Source organism: Corvus kubaryi, unplaced genomic scaffold (genome assembly GCF_017639235.1).
Source record: "Corvus kubaryi isolate FWS band 111438036 unplaced genomic scaffold, C.kubaryi_AGA036_p1.0 71, whole genome shotgun sequence".
Taxonomy (NCBI): domain Eukaryota; kingdom Metazoa; phylum Chordata; class Aves; order Passeriformes; family Corvidae; genus Corvus; species Corvus kubaryi.
This window is the reverse complement of record NW_024582059.1, coordinates 19,410,686-19,430,623: the sequence shown is the minus strand read 5'-3', so window position 1 is coordinate 19,430,623 and position 19,938 is coordinate 19,410,686. Positions and strand designations below refer to the sequence as shown.

The 19,938-nt window shown below is 45.7% G+C and overlaps 1 protein-coding gene across 2 annotated transcripts; it reads right to left on the bottom strand.

Moving 5' to 3' along the window:
* Nucleotides 1-560: 560 nt before the first annotated feature.
* Nucleotides 561-19,886, bottom strand: PPM1K (protein phosphatase, Mg2+/Mn2+ dependent 1K). 2 transcript variants are annotated; one of them, XM_042049486.1, is made up of 7 exons: nucleotides 19,792-19,886; nucleotides 16,332-16,841; nucleotides 15,705-15,805; nucleotides 8,195-8,360; nucleotides 7,527-7,671; nucleotides 6,579-6,713; nucleotides 561-6,105 (listed from the first exon to the last, which is right to left on the bottom strand). In XM_042049486.1, the coding sequence occupies exons 2-7, from the start codon at nucleotides 16,769-16,771 to the stop codon at nucleotides 5,974-5,976; spliced, it is 1,119 nt and encodes a 372-aa protein (XP_041905420.1). In that variant the 5' UTR covers nucleotides 16,772-16,841; nucleotides 19,792-19,886; the 3' UTR covers nucleotides 561-5,973. The 2 variants fall into 2 exon arrangements, with proteins under 2 accessions (XP_041905420.1, XP_041905421.1); XM_042049487.1 differs by having other exon boundaries at nucleotides 16,332-16,837; nucleotides 19,792-19,885.
* Nucleotides 19,887-19,938: the final 52 nt, after the last annotated feature.

Genomic DNA, 19,938 nt, shown 5'->3' with positions numbered 1-19,938 from the left:
GCTGGGGCTCAGCTGTAGGAAACTGCTAAGACCTCATTGAAGTCAAGGCTGCTGCTTTCAAGGGAGAGAGAGTAAAATTGCTTTGAGCCCAGCTGGGAAAAGCTGTATTAACTAAAAATAGCAGTGATCTCAGGGTTACTTCTGCAGATGAGTTAAAACTCTTGGCTCTTATTTTTTTCCTTGTAATTTCTTCAAGTGTGACAGAACAGCATTGAATTCATGCAGAAGCAAAAATACATTTTCCTGCAGAGGCCCAATTTGTTTCTTTGCATTGTGTCACAGGATGGCATTGCTCACCATGTCAGCCACCCAGCAGACAAAAATAGCAAGTTAGAACGTGTCACCCTGGTGCAGCAAAGCCCAGAGACAGGAGGTACTTTGCACTGGTTATCACCAGGAGAATGTCTTTGTAGGCAAAGCCTTGGTTATCAGAAACTTTTTATAGCAAGGACTGAGGCCCAGGGCTAACAGGACAGTTGTGACACAGCTTGAGAAGCTGCAGCTTTTCTGGTAGTTGGCAATGCAGTGGAAGAAGAAAAATCCATTTGTAGTGACACAGCTCCTAGAAGCCAATTCTTTATTGAAAGATCTTGTCAGCATTCCAGTACAGACTTAGCTGCTCTACTGTAGCTTTGAGTTGATGAAGATGAGAAAACATTTTTAAAGCAAGAAAAAAAAAGGCAAGGTGGACACCTCTATAAAATTTCATAGTAGATGAAATTCGAACACAGATTACACCAAAGATAAACATCAAACCACAGGAATTACACACAGTCCTAGGGCAAAGCATGTAACAAATGTACACAATTGCACTTAAGTCTGTAAGAAAGTTATGACAGGCACCACTGCCTAAGCACTCCATAACCCAAGTCAAGAGGGCACCTGATGGGTATCTCTGCATTCAGAACAGCAGTTTGGAATCGAGGAGTACCCAGAGTGTTGCTGTACCATACATTCGCCTTCTTGGGTGAGTGAGCATTGACCTGGCAGTGCCCAACTGAAGGTGTTTAAGGATTTAATAATTATTAAACCAGTTTCACTGGTAGCTGTTGTTTTGTGCTTCTCCCTTAGCTAAAAATCCCAAAGTCTCACCACAGCACATTCACCTGCTGAGACAGAAAATGTGGCTCATGGAACCCTGATCCTCAGACGAGGAACTCCGCAGAAATCCTGTAGTGAGGCTAAGCTCCTCACAACTTCCAAATATATAAAAAGCAGTGATATTGCTGATTTCTCTCCACACCCCCATTCTCAGCTGCTCCAGCATTATTCTCCAGCCCAAAGGGACTGACTGTAATGAAGGCCTATATTAAATGAATTACTGGATCTCCCCCCTCATTTCAGTCTCTTCCACTACGTTCATCATCCAGAGAGACCAGCTCTCCTAAATCCAGGCCGCAAATGACATTTTTGTGAGTTCCCTCTATAACGCATGACCCTTCCCCCCTTTCCAGGTGGTGGGGAGACTTAAGTTGGAAATCCATCTGCAGTCTCAACATCTCTGCTAGTAAATCCTCCAGCCACCTGAGGCCCCCAGTGCCTTCCACATCCTGACAGTAAAAATGAGTACTTAGCTGGACAGCAGGTTTTGCCTCTCTGCACCCACAGCCCACCCTTCTGCGGTGCCTGTACAGAGCGAGATTCCACTGCTCCGGGGGGGGTGCTCAGGCAAGGAAATATTCTTATCAAATCCAATGGAGTTCAGAATCCACCCCCTAAAAGGTAGGAAAAAAGTGAATATTTTTTACAGTTTGCTCACCAGGTCACCCTTAATGTTTGGTTCAGTCTGTAATGAACAGAAAATACTCTTTTTGTTGAAACCTCAGATGCACGGGAAAGACAGTGAGCTAGAGAGCAAACATTCCATTCTGTTTCATTTGAAGCGTGAGATCCTTCACTGTCCTGGAATAATAAACCTCTCTGACAGGCAGCTGCCCTTGTTAGGACAATTTGCTCTTTGTCCTCAAGCTGAAGGAGCTCTGCTAAGCAGGAGGATCTTGCCAGTCCCTGGGGGGTACAGTGGAGCTGGTTGCCTGCAGAGGTGCCACGGGCAGCAGGGGGCTTAGTGACCAGATAAAAAACTTCGCAGTGTTTATTGGGCCTGGCTGAGATGGAGCTCATTTCTCCACAGCACCCTCATGGTGATCGGCCCTGTACTGGCACCTGAAAAGGGGTTGGTAACACTCTTTATTAACTACCTTTATCTTGACCAGGTTTTGGGGCTTTTTTTCATTTTGTTTTCTCCCCCCTGCCCCCACCCTGCCAAGGAGGGGAATGATAGAGCGACTTGGTGGGCACCCGATTTCCAGCCAAAGTCCACCTTCTTTGGTACTTTTTGGCACCCAACATGGGACATGGAGAACAGCAGCTTTGTATCCAGTGTGCTATTGCTACAGCAGTGGCAACCTCCTGTGGGAGTCAGGGAGTTTGCTGGCTGCACTGCTTATCCCTTTATAAGGCTGAAGCTGGGATTGTGTTAGTACAAACAATGGTTCTGGGCTTTGTCCTGGCATGGATGGCCTTGCTGTGCTGCGGGAGCTGTCTTGTCTCCACATTTCCCTCTCCCCACTCTGGATTGATGTGGATGATTGTGCAGGTTCCAGAGGTCCTTGTTCATGTTTACATGAGCTGTTAATGCTACTAATTAACACTGTTGGCACAAAATGGGGTTGGTGGAATCTGGTGCCATCATGGCGTAAGAGAAGATTTTTGGGTGAGGCAACACTGAAATGCACCCTGAGACGGCTGTTCCCTGGCTGGCAGGGGGTGTGGAGGGATTTGGGCAGGTTCCTAGGACAGGCATCACCTCCCAGAGCCAGGGACTTTACACCTGAACAGGCAACAACCCTGGTAAACTGGTGTGTCACTGATAGACGCGTGCCTTGCCCTACCCCAGTGAAAACCAGCAGCTTTTGCCCCATACTGGGGCCTGGCCTGTGCCTACTGAGCCTCAGTTCAGTGCTGGGAGGGCTGGGCTTGAGGCAGGACTGGAACAGCAGCAGCTACAGGAATTGCCCCAGGAGTGAAAAAGAAACTGGACAAGGGAAACAATGGGTCTGTATCATCGATCAGTGAGGAAGGAGGAAAAGGAAAGGTTTGATCGAGATGTCGGTTCTTCAGTAGACAAACTGGAGGAAGGAGAGTGAATTCAGACAGGATACAGAAACCGCCCTGCCCCAGACCTCCTCAGAGCTTTGAGACATGGAAAGATTTCAGCCACCAGCCAGGTGAGGGGATTGCTCCCTGGCTGATCCAGTGCTGGGATTACAGGACTGACAGCCAGCAACTGGAAGGCAAGGAAGCCCAGCAGCTGGGATCCCTTGCTAGGAACCAAGGAACTGAGAGAGAAATTGGGAAAGAGGCAGCAGTTTGCAGCCTCTGGAGAAGGCTCAAGTGTGGGGATGGTCTTGTGAACTCCCCTGGAACATGGAATCGTGAAGATAAAGGCATCCAGCACCTGAGGAGCAGTGGTGCTGGAAGCCATCTACAGTGATCTAGTGAGGTCTCCAAAGATCCAGAGGATGTCCTGTGCACACAGGCTGAGTGGAGAACAGTGATTCAAACTGCTCCAGCATCATAATTTAAGCTTGGCAGTAATGTGTCATTGGATATGGATACACCAACCATGCAGAGTGTCTCTTCTTGGGTCCAAAACTTTGCAGCAAATCTATCTATCTCTTCATTCCTATGGAGCAGCACCTTGGCTACCAGGGGTGCCCCAGGAAATCAGTCCCAGTCAGAGGGGAAGGGAGCCCCAGGCACATGGTTCACCCTGGTTCTTCCTGCATGCCCAGGGGAACACAAGAGGCAGTGGGAGGGAGGTGAGCTGGAAGCCCATCCACAGGAACTGAGAGGGGAAGTGAGCTGCTGAGAAGGGGCCACCCAATAGAAAGGACTGGAGGCAAGATGGTGCCCAGGAGTCCTTTCCAATCTGAGTGTTTCTGTGGTAGTAGAGAAGCAGTAATAGCAACCACCAGTACACCTTAATATAATCATCCTCTGTTTCACAGAGCTTTGTCTTACCCTTCCTTGGTAAAATTTCAAAGAAGTTATGGAAGGATCCTTCCCCTGAGAAGAAAACCACTCTGTCAGGAGAACTAAAAGCCTCCAACAGCATCCTGACCTCAGGTGAACACCGAACCCCAGCCCTGGGAAAAATCTGAGGAGAAAGAGGGAATTAAGATTGTAAACCAGTGGTGTGCTCACTACAGAGGCCTGGGCACCAGCATCCAGTACAGCAGAGATTTACACACACCTCTGCAGCTACAACCCAAATATGTACATTATATACACCAAGTGCTGGGACAGACAAAACTGGTGCCCTCTGAACACCCAGTACCTAATGCTGTCAGTACAACACGGTGCTCTGCTGGGTGCTGCTAGGCCTTCCACCAGAGACAAGGAAAAATAACTGCTTAAGGGGTAACCTTGGTCTCAAAGGAAAGGGATAAAAGTAATGAAGATATGTATTTCACACTGGAAAATCAGAATCAGGCCAGGCATCTCAGAATTTTTTTTTTTTTTGCAAGGCAATTTAGTATCAGGCAACTTCTCTTTCATTTTTTGTTTTTACAATTGTGCTGTTGGAAGCACCCATAGAAGGAAAAATATTGTGGGAAGCCTGAGAAAAGACCAGTTCTTCTCTGACCATGTTTCACTGCCACAGGAGCTGACAGCTGATGTGGAATGGAGGAAGGAGGAGGTCTGAATGAGGCACACTGGGACAGATCTTCTCCTGTGCCAACATGTCACCTGCAGTCCATGTCACAGCAGTGATATGAGCTGGATCAGAGCTCTGGCCACCCATGCCTCACTGAACACTGATTCCCTCCAAGAAGGGAAGTGGAAACACTTCCTTTAAGTATAAAACTCCTTTCTGGTGTCTGAATATCTGACACCCACTAGAAACAATACCCCAAACTTACAAAAATTACATTATTGTCATGCTCTCTCCTTTCTCTAGCTTGCTTGGGGCATTTCACATCTGCTTGTGTACCATGAAGAGACATGAGAGATCACAACTAACTCAGATACCTTCAGCAGAGGGCAGGAAAATCCTCATGTATGTATGAAGAAATAAAATGTCTTACGCATTAGATCTTGAAGAGTAAACTCTTTGAAATTAGCTTATTTTTTTATTAAAAAAAAAAAAGAAATTCAAGTTGATGAGAGTCTCTGGATATCAAAACTGTGCGTCTTTTTCCCTCCTCTGTGCTCCTGTCAGGCACTGACACAGCAAAGAGAAGACAGTGCAAGGGGCTGCTGCATGGTCCACAGAGACCGTACAGGCTTTGGACCCAATGGAGAAAGGTTCCCATCTGTCCAACAGCACGTGGCTCCAGCCTGCTTTGTCTCCTTGGAGCTAGAGGATCACAGATGACGGCAGTGAGAGCATTAAGCAGCACTGTCTCAGGAAGAGCTACACCACATGCCACTGACATCAGAACCTAAACATTCTGAAACTTCTCCTTTATTTTTCACCCACTTCTCCTGGAGCACAGGGGAGTTTTGGGTGGCTGCAGCAGAGGAAGACAACAAACCCTCTTTCTTTTTTCTACCTAAGAACATTGTGCGTTTGTTCCTCTGTGTTTTATCATACAAGGAAGCCAGCATGTGGCTCAGGGACTCACAGCTGCCAGGGAACTGAGGGTCCTGGGGAATACAAGTAGGCATGAAACGACTGTGCACCCCCTCCAGCCTCAGGTGAAAGCCCAGAACCTCGTCTATGTGAACAAAGTGATGTGTGGAGTTGCTGGGGCTGCCCCGATGCTGCCTGGAATAACGCGGGCAGCAAGACACGGTCAGCCATAAGCAACAACGGGCACTACGCACCAAGGGAGCAGTGGCACCTTCTAACACTGGGAGCAGAAGAGATGGACAAGACACTGAGTCAGCCTAGGAACAGATGGAGGTGTTCTCCTGTAGCACACTGTGTCCAGGTGACAGCAGGAAAGGATTGCTGTGGCATTGTCTTCATGCCCACCTCCCGCTGGAAGCGAAACTGCGGCTGAAGGAGAAGGTGACCTCCCCGTTCTTGTACTTGCCCCAAGCTCCAAATGGCACTACGACAACGGTGCTGTTGTCTTCACTGCCAAACTGCGCTGCCTGAGAGAAGAAACAAAGTGTCAGCATCAGCGTCTCGCTTGGAAAGGGAAACAAGTGTCTGGCTTCACCTGGGACAGCACACCCTGAGGCTGGAGACTGCCTTGCCCCTTCCTGGCCCTGATGCTCCATTCTGGTATGCCCCAGAGCTTCCATAGGATATGCCACCATCCAGAACTGTGGTCAGAAACTGGCCATTTCCATCTACGTTGATGACATATTCAGCACAGGAATAAGGTGCAGTTGCAGCCCCATGCAGTTCAGTGGACTGTGAGCTAAGCAAATTAATTGATGTATGCCTGGCAAGGACATGGCAAGACCCAGGGTAAAGAAAAGGCTGGCCAGCAGGACTGGTGAATGTCTCAGCCAGCACAGTGCAATTCACTTGAACGTGTAAATAAAAAACCTCAGGGTTTTTCTTGAGCCAAACCAACCCAACAAGGAGCACTTGGTGCTGGGAGCAGTGCTGGCGTTACCTGCTCAGTGACCACGTGGGCGGCCTCAGCAGGGTCGTGGCACTGGCTGATGAAGTCGCAGATCTCCTGGCTGTTCACCATGAAGTTGATGCCGTCGGTGGTCAGGACCAGGAAGCTGTCGTCCGCGTGCTGCAGCTGCAACAGAGGCACACAGCATTGCATGGCCATGCAGGAGTGCTGCAATGCAAGGGAACTGCCCCCATGTTTTTACACTCTTGAAAAGCACTTTTTTCCTGAATTTTTCCTGAAGAGGAGGGTTTCAAGGAAGACATGAAAGCACTGCAGTCATCTCCCTAAACCCCTAGTGGGTGGCACTTCATTAGGGCCAAAACAGTGTAAGTTCCTGGGGGCCTGGGAGGTGCATTGGGGAAAAGTAACAAACAGAGTGCGAACGGACAGGAGAGCTTCCTGCCAAAGTGGAGGCTGAGTACCTTCTGGATGTTTAATTTGTTTTCTAGATGACTTCAGAGCTTTGGTACGATACATGTAGCTGTCCCTTCCTCCTCCCCCTCTTCCTCTCAACTGTGCAAACCTCTACACATCCTACTTTTTGGATGGCAGCCCATCCATATCCCACCCAGTTCTCAGTGATGGTTTTATGCCAGCATTAACCTCAAAATTATTCATTTGACCACAGGACCCAAACAGATTAACACCTGTAATGCACATCATGTGCTATCTTTCTTCCCTCATCAAATATTCTACTGTGAGAAGTGGGATTCAGAAGTTGATCTGGTTGAATTTAGTACCAGATTCTTTTTCTGTCCTGTTAGTGCTAATCTGAAACAACTCAATTAGAGTTGCTCTCTGGTTACTTCAATAAAAAACAACGTGCGGCCATCAGGCTTCACCTGGGCTCGTGTTGTGTGGGTACCTCCACTGCATCAAATACCTATGAAGCCCCTGAGTCCGAGTGTTGCTGTCCCTGTTAACCAGACCTTCTTTTACCTGAACCTTTTTTGTTTCTGGCTGGGCTATCACGCCACTGTTTTTAAGATCCAAATCTCCTATGCTCCGTGTCATTGCAAGTCTACCATTCACATGAGGTTGTCCCAAACTGTTCCAGGAAACGAAGCCACCACACTTCTTAATCCTGTGCAGAGTCACAAAAGAAAAAGCAAATGAGTTACTGCTTCACACCATTACCCCCATCTCTATCCACAATTTCTGTCACTAGCTAGAATGAGGAATGATGTATGGAGAGCCTAAGCTGGGAGGCTGAGGGTTGGCTTTAGCTGTTTGAAGGGCTCCACAGAAGGGATGTGTCTTGGTGGGCTGAGTCCTGACCTAGGAATCAAAGTGCATTTCTTCAGGTTCTAACTTGGTTCAAACTTGGCGCTTTTGGACAAATCTGAACCATGTGGTCATGGCTCTGTTCTGAATCTTAGTGATACTGATCTTACTGCTGAGACAGTTTATGCTCATGGAGGGCTTTCCATACCCCTGGTCCTCTAAACGGGACCCAGTGCATTAACTGGAGCTTACTGCCAGCTCAGGTTGGTCTCACAGCTCTATATTCAACTCTGCTTTCTTCCTGGCCTGACCCAGCAGCAGAGCACAAGCCCATCCTGGCTGAGGCCATGCTCTGGGAAGCCACCTCCTCAGCCAGCAGGTACCTTTCCTTCTCCTCCTTTCTCTCTGGAGTATGGTCAATGGTGAGTTTCATGGCCTTTCCCTTCCGGCACAGCAGAGCACGACTGTCTCCCACACTTGCCACAACCAGCTCAATTCCATCCCGGAGCAGAGCCACTGTTGCAGTGGTCCCCGAGTTCAGCAGAGTTGCTACAAATGTCATCAAAGAGAGAGGTTTCAGCACTGCCTCAAAGCGTGGAGCCATTTATAACAGCAACAGTTTCAATTGGTAAAACAAAGACAACTTGTGCTCTACCTAATCAGCAAGTAACTGTTTTTAAGTTTAAACTAAATCTACACATACAAAAAAAAAACCCAAAAAAACCAAAACAAGCAAACATGCATGCATGTAGGACTGGGGGAAGAGAGGGGAGGTAGGAAGGATTAAGTGTTTCCGTGCAACAACATGGCTCCATGCAAACAAGGCAAGTGGGATACTAGGAGTACAAGACACAGTGGCTTCCTTTCAGTTTGCAAGAGAGTTTTTCAGTCCCACGAGCTCACGTTGAGTTACAGGGTTATTGTCCTTATCCCTGGGCACAGTAGCTACACAGGTAGGTCACCATAAAGCTGATGGCTCTTTCTGTTAGGTGGTGAAGCAGGCAATTACATAGTAATACATAATTATAGTAATTGTAATTCCAAAGAGATCACCAAAGGGAAAGCAGTACATCAGTCTGTGGCATCCTCCTACTGCTGTCAGAGCTGCTACACTCCCTCTCCATTTTCCCCAGAGAAGAAGGATTCAGCCAACAGGCTTCCTGGCTTTTTCCAGGAAGGAATGCTGCTCCCTCCTGACCCTCTCAACTTGTTGGAGGTCCCAGTGCAAAGGTGAAGCTGGATTCTGGGATTCAGCCTGGCCTTGTGCCTGCAAACTGATGCAGGTGGCAGTGGCTGTCTGGGCAGCCTGCCTGGGGCACTGCTGGGATCACCTGACAGGGGTTTACTGTGAGTGCCCAGAGGGCAAAACAGGTGCTGCCCTCCTCTTACAGGGCAAGGGAGTGCGCTGAGCTGGCTGACTGCACTCAGGGACCTGCCTGGATTCACTCATGCAAGCAGATTTAAGGGTTTCTCATTTCAATTGCTACAATGGTCTGGAGGAAAAAAAAAAGAAAGAAATGCTTGAAAAGAAGAAATGCATGTGCCTATTTCAGGAAAAAGATCTGTAGAATCATCTGCATTGAAGAAAATGCCAGAAAAACTGTCCAGCTTTCCTTGTTTTCTTTGGTTTTTGAAAGGGCAAGTTCCACTTTACAGTTATTATCTTCCCTTCCTGCAAATTCTGCAGAGGTAACCCAGTGAGAGATGCCTGGAAAGCTCCTGCTGACTTGAGCTATTACACTAAAATGTCTGGACAGGACCAGCTACTGCCTGGAACACATTTGCATTCACAGCCAATGCAAATCCCCTTGAAAGGCCCTCTGTAGGTCACCCCCATTCTGGGCTTTTCCAGTTGCTCCAGTTTTTCAAAGCAAGCCAATTGGAGATGAGTTTTGGGCTTGCTTAGGAATGTGAATCCCCAGTTATATTCCTGGTTTCATGTCACTAACAGTTAACATCTTACTGTCTTTCCACCACTGCTTCTGCAGAGATCAACTACAACTACATGTGCTCTTTCCTCTGGCCCTGCAGCCCTGACCCCAGGGACATGGGACAGATCTGAGACGGGACTGTGCGTTTGATCCCAAGGAATGCCAGGCACTCCCAAATCAGACCAGCTCCCAACAGACAGCAACAGAAATGCAAGAGCTGTGAGGTCTTGACAGCCTCCTTCCCCAGCCCTGTGAGATCTCAGCACCCTGTAAGTCAAACGGTGCTGGGAGTAAACTGAAGTCACCAAGCCCTGGAAGATGCATTGAGCCTTGTTGTGCCGTGAAAGCAGTGAGTCCATAAATCAAAAAAACCAAACACAAACCCTCACAAACCAGTGTTAATTAAGCTGGTGTTATTATTTAAAACAGGTATTATTACTGCAGCGAGGACTGGGTTTAGCTGAACGCTGAACCAGCAGGTCAGTGGTGACCGTCAGCCGTGGTGACCGCGGTCACACCTCGGGCTGCACCAGCGCCATGCAGGCTGGGACACTGGAAACTGGATGTGGCAGCTTCTGACTATCCAGGCAGGCACCGACATCCTGTTTCTTATTCGAGGCAGGGACTAGCCCTGTGCAGGCTCACTTTGAGGCACATTATGAAAGTAAGATACTAACAAGTACCAGTGCAATTAGAAATTTTAGTAGAACCAGTAAAATACCTGTTTTAGCCAACAGTTAGAACAAGTGAAATAGAGAAACCTACATAAAACTACCTTTTTATTTTACAGAAAATACATTTTATTTAGACATTAAAATTAATGCAGAACTGCTGCTACTTTCCCATTTCATTCTGTGGTTTTGGAACTATGCTGAGAAATATAAAAAGAGTTAAATCATAGTCTTTAATTCACAGAAGGCTGGAAACATTTGGAATTCAGGTGAATCTGCATCTTTGGAGTGCAAACTCCCAAAGAAAAGAGCTGCTATCACAAAATCAAGGGCTGGTACTAAAGAACAAAATATCATCCAGAATTGTGGCAATGGACATAGTGACTTGAAATTTATATGTTTATTAGTTAAACAGCACTCATAGAAAAAAATACATTCTGCTCACAATCTCTTCCTTGGACCCCATTCATACTCTAGGTAGGGATACAAGAACATGTATGAAGCCAGATGTACCATTATGTGATTTCTAGCACAGCTCAAAACCACAGGAATGATGATGGAATAACATTACTAGTGCTTTATTATAATTGCTGCTAGTTTATTTAATAACACAAAATACGTTGCATCAGCACATGTATTGGTTTAACAATTAAAGAGTTTATTTTGTTTTCCTAACAATATCACTATAAAAACTAAGATCTTTCAATAGGTTCTTAACACTCACTGGACAACTTCTACTGCAAGTCATCTCAACTAATGTGACAAAGAGGATGTGGGAACCTTCCAGTAGTCCAGGCTAGGAACCGCTGGACTGCTTCACCTGGGACAAAATTAAGCAGATCTCTCTTTCCACTGAAGCCCAGCTTAAAGTGTCCAGGGCCTCCAGTTCTAGAGCTGCTGACCAGGTACAGTGTCTGCCACAAATAACACGCACACAGAGGCAAATAGGAAATTCACCCAGGGACTTTGTTCAAACAAAATAAACCCGCAACACTGGAGATGCAAGAATAAGGGCTGCAGAACAGGGGATAGAGTCAGTCACTCTCAGGTCTGCCTGCACTGCCTTTCTGCAGGTCATGTAGGAAGCATCTTTGGCCTTGGTAAATCAGCCTTGGTATTTCTGGGGAATTGCCACTGTTCTCACCTTCTTGCTAAAACTGTGTGACAAAACCAGTTTAAATACAGCCCAAATAAATTCTAAATTTTGTTTCCCCTATGGAGATAAGTAACCAACCAACAGATCAACCAAAGAATTTTATCATTGCTAGAGGGTCAGCTGTCTCATATATGGCAAGAGTGGCCACTCTGAAGAACACCTGTTCCCTCAAGGTAATTTTTATATATATAACACCAAGATGGGAAGTTCATACCAGTGCCAACTGAAATGGGGCCATCTTAAAGGCACTGAATAGAAGTATATGAATTGTTCTGACTAATGAAAAATAGGCAAAATAAACATCCTTTAATATTGTAATTAATATCATCTAAATTGATTAGGTAATAATCAGGGCCCTTGGATAAAAAGGCTGGCTTTACAATGCTGATAAATTTACAAAATATTCAAGTACAATTTCTGCAGCTCTCCTGTTTCCTCAGTGTTGCAGGTTAACATATTTAAAGAAATAAAAATCTTTTTTTTTTAATGGTAACTTAAAAAAACCCCAACAAAACAAACATTACTTTAAAAATTTAACTACTTTTAAATAACTTCTGCTGTTTGCTCAGCATAATAAGATTCAAGAGTAAGATTCCTTTCAAACATGGATAGACCAGTTAATACCTGGCTATGTTTTAATAAGATGGCTATTCCAGAAGTGAGTGGCCAATGTGATTAGAGCTGGATGCACTGAACGTGGAGGTTGATGGAAAAGTTCCTCTTGTTTTCTCTGGCTTGCAGTGAGCAGAAGCAGTAACAATATCTGGTAGGACTCCAGTAGGGCAGGAGAGGGCTTGTCTTACATTTCTCCACGCAAATGCTCAAATTTCCTCAAGCACAGAATTTAATTTCTTATCTCTATCCTTGTTGAGCAAAGCTATTCAGCCTTTACATTTCAGTTTTTATGGCTGGTAAAAAATAGCAGAAAATTCTGCCCATCTCTGGCACTTGTCCCATGGATAATGGCATTTGTTGGATGTGAGCTTCCTTTATGTTCTATACCTAAATTTTGCAGTGATTTGAAAGTGACTGGATATATTTAAATGCATGGAAGGGAATGAAAATGCATTTTTGAAGAGGTATCAAACACCAAGCTTCAGGGCTCAGACATAGCTCTAAGCTGTTAATGATTACATGGGATTTAGGCAGAAGAGAGATTATCCCAGACCTGCCTACAGCAAGTTTCTTATGCTTTTGTGTGAAACAACAGGTGCAGGTCACTGTCAGAGGGACTACTGGACCAGTCTCCAGCAGAACAGCCCTCCAATAGCACTGGTGAACTGCATGCCAGACACAGCAGCAGTACCTGGAACACATAGATAAACCATTTTTATTATTGAAAGCTCACAGGAATTACCATGCTACGTATTTTCTACCTGAATTTTCAAATACTGTATCATCATTAAGTGACCTACAAAGGGCCATGCCCTTGAAGACATAGCTGAGGTCTCCAACAAGGCACATCTCTAGTCCTGTTAAATCTGTGCCTTATGTAAGGTTTTACCTCTAAATAGTACTATAAACAATGCCTCAAACATAGCATTTTGGGTACAGGGATTTGTCCCAGGGTTTAGTTTCCTTCAAAAACCCAGGTACAAGTTTTTAAAGCTGGTTGTGTGTTAGTAAAGACCTGGACATCCTGAACGTGCACTGGTTTTTTTGCAGACAGTGAAAGGAGCGAGCTCTGGAAGGGTTATCTGCTGGAACAAGACAAAGCTATTATTTTCCACTTCATCAGCTACGGCCAGGTTTCAAAAGGAGGTCAGATTCGGGGAGCATCCAGTGTAACCCAGATACACCATGATACACAATCAACCACCATCTTCAAGATACTCTAGCAACTGTCTTGACTGTCACATCCAGAATAGCCACACTTAATCAGAAATTTTGCTGGCAAACTGAATTAGTTTGGAAGCAGGCTTCTAACAAAGACACATGCCAAGCACTGAAATTTTATGTAACTTTCAAAACATCAGCAACAACAAAAAATACCCACACAAAGCAGTCAACATAGTACTGAGTTATTTTAACAACAGCTATGCAAGAAGTTTAATCTGTCCAGAAATCCAAACTTGACTTTGCACCCTGTTACTCCATTCTTTGCCTTAGAGCTTGATTTTCAGCCAAGAACAACGGCTGATCCCCCAGGCTCCTGCAAGAGCTTGCAGGTGCTCAGCCTACCTGAGAAACACTGAGTGCCTGCCAGAGCGTGCCCCCTGTGGATGTCTAGCAACTCTTTTACCCTCTATTTTGCTTTTTTAATGAAGGGGGCTTATGCAGTATCCTGGTAACACTTGCATAAGTTTTCTGGCATTAAGCAGCACCAGTTAGTTAAATGGTATGAAAAAAATCCTATAAGCAGTTCTAAAATGCTCTGCTTGCTGTACAATTTGTCTGTCAAATGTTGTAATCCAATTTTGTAAGTCTCACCTAAAATGTTATGATTGGAAACAGTTTTCAGAATAACAGAATAATATATCTAGTACAGTTCTCAATCCTTCTCCTCAATGAGCTGCTCTGACAAAGAACTGAGGTCATTACAGTGAGCCAAACCAAGAGCCATCCTACTCACAAAGGGGCAGGGAGGAGGACAATTAGATCTGAAAATGAAATGGTCTGATCCAGGAAAGCACACAAGCTAGTATTCAAATGCTGTCTTGGATTTGGGTTGGTAAGAAAATATATTTGCAAAGAGGCTCTGGGATAAAAAGCACATTTGCTCTGTTGGTGTGTCTCTCATGAGCTTGGCTAAAACTCAACCCATAGGTCAAAAGTGACTCTGGTCTTTTTTAACCACATGAAATACAATGGGAAAATGAACTTTATAGATTTAATCCCCCCTTTTTAAGGGCTGCATCTCAAGATTTAAGACTTTTTTCCTGATCCCTGGTGCAGGCTAAGGTAAGAAGCAGTGCTGCAACAGTCAGGCTACCTGTCCTGCATTTGAGTCTAGATTCATCTAGTAGTTAAACTGCAGGAAGTCACTCCACTACTTGATTGTATTCAGTCACTGCTTAAGAAAAGCAGCTTGGGAATACAGTATCACTTCAGTCCCTACAGGGCTCCTTGGTTTCCAGTCTTTATTGGAGAGAAGATTTTTCCAGTTTCTGTTCTTCTGGAACAACCTCAGTTACTTTGCCAGTGCCTGCACCAGCACTGAGAAAGGTTTTTTGGTTGGTTGGTTGTGGGGTTTGTGTATTGGCAGGGGGAGGTTTCTGTTGTGGGTTGGTGTTTTTTGTTTTTGTTTTTTTTTTAATTGGGTTTGTTTGGGGTTTTTTTTAAGACTGGCTAAACTGACTCTCATGGCTAAACTGACTTTCATGGCCAAGAAAGCTCCTGTGACAGAAGTGGGACAGGCACTTCCATCTCCCTTCCTAAGTTACTCTCTATAAACTCTGCTTGCTGCAGCTGGAGCTTCAGATGTACTTAGTCTCTAGACACATATACAAGAACTTCATTAACAGCCAGGATTAACTGGGAGTCTTAAGAGGGCTGGTGCCAGCTTTACTACAGCCTTACCACGGCCAAACTTGTTTTCTTCTTCACTGCTTTTTTCCCTTTCCCACTCAGCTACTCCTGTGATTCTGTTTGTGCAGAAGCAATATCGATTGCATTAACTTTGGCTTACGTTCCTCCTCAGGTGCAGCAGCCAAGTTAGGAAGGGGAACTTTTGACACTGAAGCTTTTAATCCACAGGAGTAACGGCTTTAAAACAAACAAATTAACATATAAAACCACCAATCCCCCCTCGCCCCTAAAAGAAAAAGCGAAACAAAAATACCCCTCTCCACATTTCTTAACAGTAAAATTATGGTCCTGCAAATCTAAATCATTCATTGCTACCTTGACAAACACTATCCTTTTCAGAATCACATTAAGAAAAATTCATTCATGATTATGCTAACATTCAGATTCATAACTCTCCCAGTAAATTTGACTGAGATTTCCAGTAGTTATTTCATTTTTAGGAGGTAAAGCATAATTGTTTCATTTGCAGTAAGTGACCAGAGCAAAATCCTGTGTTAAGTAAAATTGCTTTTAAGCACTTTTCTGGACATTTTACTGCAAAACTACGGAGCAAATAAGACAAACTTTATTCTCCACGCCTATATGAGTAGAACATTTTTTTACCTACCGTCAGCAGAGAGATTGGCATGCCTTTGATATGCTTTGTTTATTTCTAGAAAAGCCTTGCTCAAAACATTTTCCAAGTTCTCCTCCTCAGCAAGAAATTCCCTAGAAACAAACAAGCAAACAAAAATATTAAACTTCTTTCCAAGAAATATGCATCCTGATCAATCTGTTTCGCAGTCTTATCTCTTTCCAGCACCCACTGAATGATGCTGAACTTGAGTGAAAAGGTAATGTGATTTTACTAACTGTGTGCACTGAAAGCATAATCCTGTAATTTTGAAAATATCTAAGTTCCTTATCCAGTGTCCCAGGATGGGATAGATACAGAAGAGTGTAAGCAAACCATAGGTCAGGGATCACAGAGACCCTGTGTGAGAACAGTCAGTCCACATTCTCCCTGTGTTCCAAGACCTTTCCTGGACAGGTGGCACAATCGTGCTTTCCTCTCCTGTGTTCATGGGTAAGGAATTCATAGTATGGCTGTTCCATCCAGTGCTCCCTCTGTCCCATAAGGAGAGGCGGCTACATAACCTGGGAGGATTAGCCCCAATGTACAACCCACTGATTCCCTAAGGAAGGAATCTCAGCTGTAATTTATTTGACGCACATTCCCCTGGTGAGCACTTACTTAATATATTTTTCCATGTACTTTTCACAGAAGTCTGCAGCTGCTGCCCCGCCGTGCCCATCGTACACCGCGAAGTACAGGATATCCTCCGTCAGCTGAGCGTAATCGAACCGGTCCTCATTTTCCTTTCTCTTCCCGATGTGGCTGGCGCAGCCCACGTTGCTCAGACTCACTTTTGGGATCGGCTTCCCGTACTTTATGCTGGGTGGGAGGAGAATGGGTTCATCGATGCGATTGTCCCAGATGCCAAAGGTGTCCCATGTGGTCAGCCGCCCGCTCCCGTCGGAGTCGAAGCGGGAGGCGCGGCGCTCGGAGGTGGCGATGGAGCAGGCGGCTGTGGGACGCGTCTCGTCTTGCAGGAAGCGGGACGTGAGCACGGCTCTCCTTCTTACTTGGAACCCTCCATTCCGTACCAAATTAATTAGAGTAGCTGTGGACATAACTTGTCTTCGCAGAGATTCGTAGGGAAAAAAAAGACCAGGAGCGGAAGATGTGTAGCTGCTGGACTGTCTTGGAGAACAAAGGGAAAACCGATCAGGAAACAAGAAGCACAGGGAAGCGAATTTTCAGTTGCATCATTCAGGAAACAATGTCACCCTGAGAGCCCGCTAATCATGCAGAGCACAGCACTCCCTGGAAGAAACTGCAGAGGGATCTGCGTGACTCACCGGGAAAAAATCCCACACACACCAGCAGCCCACATCCAACCCCAGCTCTGCACACAGAGCAAGGGAAGGCACTTCTGCTGACCCCTGCAGAATGACATCTTGAGTTTTCAAAGATTGAAGAGGTTGAGATGGAGCAAATTAGAGTGCTGATACTGTTAAGATATGAATATGTGAAAACAAGAGATAAGGTTGTGAAAATGAGCTTATCACGCATGCTCTTCAAACACCAGCTGAGATATCTGCACTGTGACTCCCAGGGGAAAAGGAAGCAGAAATGTATTTGCTTGGATTTTAAATTTTTTTATCTGCACTTGATATTTGGTTCTGTCACATTTATGGAGGTCTTCAACAATACTTTTTAACACAGAGCTAATTAATTGTGAATTATGAAGTTAATTGTGATTTTTTTAATGCTAAGAATGACGACGAAGAACATATCCATGGACATCCACAATTGCACACGTAAACTTCCCCCTCAAAAAACCCCATGCAACTATTTGCTGTTTTGTCCAGCCTGAAGTTCTCTGCCACTTAACCCTGAAATGGGCTAACACAGGCAAGCAAGATCTTCCACTGGCTTCTCAGATGTCTTTTCCAGTCCAGATAAATTCAAATACACTACTTGGCTCAGCAGGCAAAAATTCACTAATGATGACTCATCTAGCATGCTGGAAAATGAAGAAAAATTGGTTTATTTGACCTTTTGTAGAGTAACACCCAACTTGATCCAAGTCCAACAGGCTGGGATGCAGTTTGTAATAATTACATGTTGTTGCACCAGAGTAATTTGAACTGGACCACACAGATCACTGTAACTAACCACACTAAAGATATAAACCCAGTGAAGGATTTCTAACTTAATTGCTCAAAGTTTGCTGAGGGCAAAATTATGAGTGAAAAGTATTATATGACATAACAAAGGATCTAAAAATACCCAGCATTATGGTGAATGAAAAAAAAAAAAAAGCAATGACAGCAGGTTGGTCTGATGTAATCGAGCAGCAAAGAGCAACACTTGTACCCAGAGACTCTTGAATTCTGGGCTGGAGTGCCTTGCTGCTGTACTTTGCCCAAGCCAATCACAACTGCATCTCTAGATCGGAAATATTTGTTAAAACTATGTTTTTAACTTGCTAGGTAAAAATCTGTGTACTTGCAAAAAACATGCAATCAAAGGTAACTTAGTAAGGGGTTGCTTTAGTAGAAAATGGCAGTGACAGAGCTTTTGGGAGGCCTTCAACAAATGCGTCATTCCCAGCTCAAAGCATGTTGCTTTAGATGCTGTAGGTTTACCTTTCATGCAATTCTTAAGTTGCATGGAAAGAGGAAAGGTTTCTTTACTTAGCACTTAGAGGTTAACAATTGACTTGATAAAAGGCTGAATGTTCTGGAAATCACTGATGTTGCACCAGCTGAATATGGAAGCACTTGAAATTTTAAGATTTTGCATTTTACTGCAGGGTGATGGCAATATCACACCCTTATTTCAGTGTACTTACAGGTGTTTAAAACCTGATATACTTCCTGGAGCTGCTTTTTCTTTCCTGGTATCCTTGACTCGTAAAAACGGCACGTTAACTTCCTTCTGTGAAACACAGCACGACCAAACAGAAAGCCTCCCTATTAGCAAAACCCATGCTCGCTTTCACTTCTGTCAGCTTGAGAACATGAAATTCTCGCTAAATTTAGACTCCCCAGTATCCACAGCACGAATCAGAGGATCAATCCAAACTCACAAGCTAATTAATGCATTTGTTCTCTATCAAATTCAACTCTCACCAGACAAGTAAAAATAGTGACGACAGTTTTGATTTCCAAGGGTCTCTGCAAGTCAGGAGTAGGAACCTGCTCTTTAGTTTGTTATGTAAACAGCTCTGGACACACAACAGGCTGTGCTTTCCCAGCTGATATGTCTGCAAACACAGGGCAGACCCATCTGGGCAAAACAAGACCGAGGCATTGAAAAAGGGGGCACTGGTGTTAAAGTCCAGAATGGACAGTTCTAGATGGAAATCTGCTTTGAGGTGCTCCATCTGATCCTGTTCATCTGTACACGTTCACCTGGAGGGAAACAGTTCCTACAGACCGGCAGGGAAACACAGCGCTTAAAGAGGGATGAGGGGAGTGATTAAAACCGTAGTTTTACAGGCTGGCTGCTGCTCGGCAGATGGAAATTTTCCAGGCTTCCAGAAGAAAAGGGGAAGAAAAGGAAACCCGGAAGAAAGCGAAGACATGCCTGCTGCCCCAGGGGATCCGACGTATGTAAAAAGGAATGTACAATTCTAAGTGCACTTGCTTCGCGTGTCTTCCAAACCGCACGGATGTGGGCAGGACCGTCCGGTTCTGGGTGTTAAACTCGTATTAAATCAGGAGCGTTGTTGGTGGTGGTTTTTTTTTTAATCCGTGACAATCTAGTCTCGCCTCCGTGCCTAGACAGCAAACTGCACAGGGACAGCAGCAATTTACAGCCGTCTCTGCTGCAGTTTACTCATCACGAGTTAGCACAGGCCGCGTTTATTCCGTGCGTATCAAAGCTGCGCCGCTCGGCGGCAGCCTCTGCGGATCGCCAGCCGTGCCCAGCCCCGTTCCCTGATGTGCCAGCCCCGCTCCCTAACATTCCTAGCCTCGGGGGACGGCGGCGGCCCTGCCGCGGCCCTTCCTGCCCAGCAGCCACGGCTGGAGGAGAAGGGAGCGCGGAGCGAAAGGAAGGGGCAAGCAGAAGGAGACGCTTCCGAGCGCGGCCCCCCGCCCTCCCTCGCCCCCGGCCCGTGCCCCGGGCAGGCGGCCCTTACCTCCTCCCGCACCCGGGCCCGGCGGCGGCAGCGCCCCAGCGGTGCGAGAGCGGCGCCTCCCCGGCCGAGGCTGCAGCGCGGCCCCGCCGCCGCCGCCGGCCCCGGGTGCGGGAGGAGGTAAGGGCCGCCTGCCCGGGGCACGGGCCG

What these genes read in the sequence shown, in the direction of transcription:
- PPM1K (XM_042049486.1), bottom strand. Translation starts at nt 16,771, where the DNA reads ATGTCCACAGCTACTCTAATTAATTTGGTACGGAATGGAGGGTTCCAA. An exon ending in TACATGGAAAAATATATTAA is followed by an intron (nt 15,806 to 16,331) that starts GTAAGTGCTCAC and finishes GTTTGTTTCTAG; the next exon opens with GGAATTTCTTGCTGAGGAGG. An exon ending in AGAAAGGAGGAGAAGGAAAG is followed by an intron (nt 7,672 to 8,194) that starts GTACCTGCTGGC and finishes GACTCTGCACAG; the next exon opens with GATTAAGAAGTGTGGTGGCT.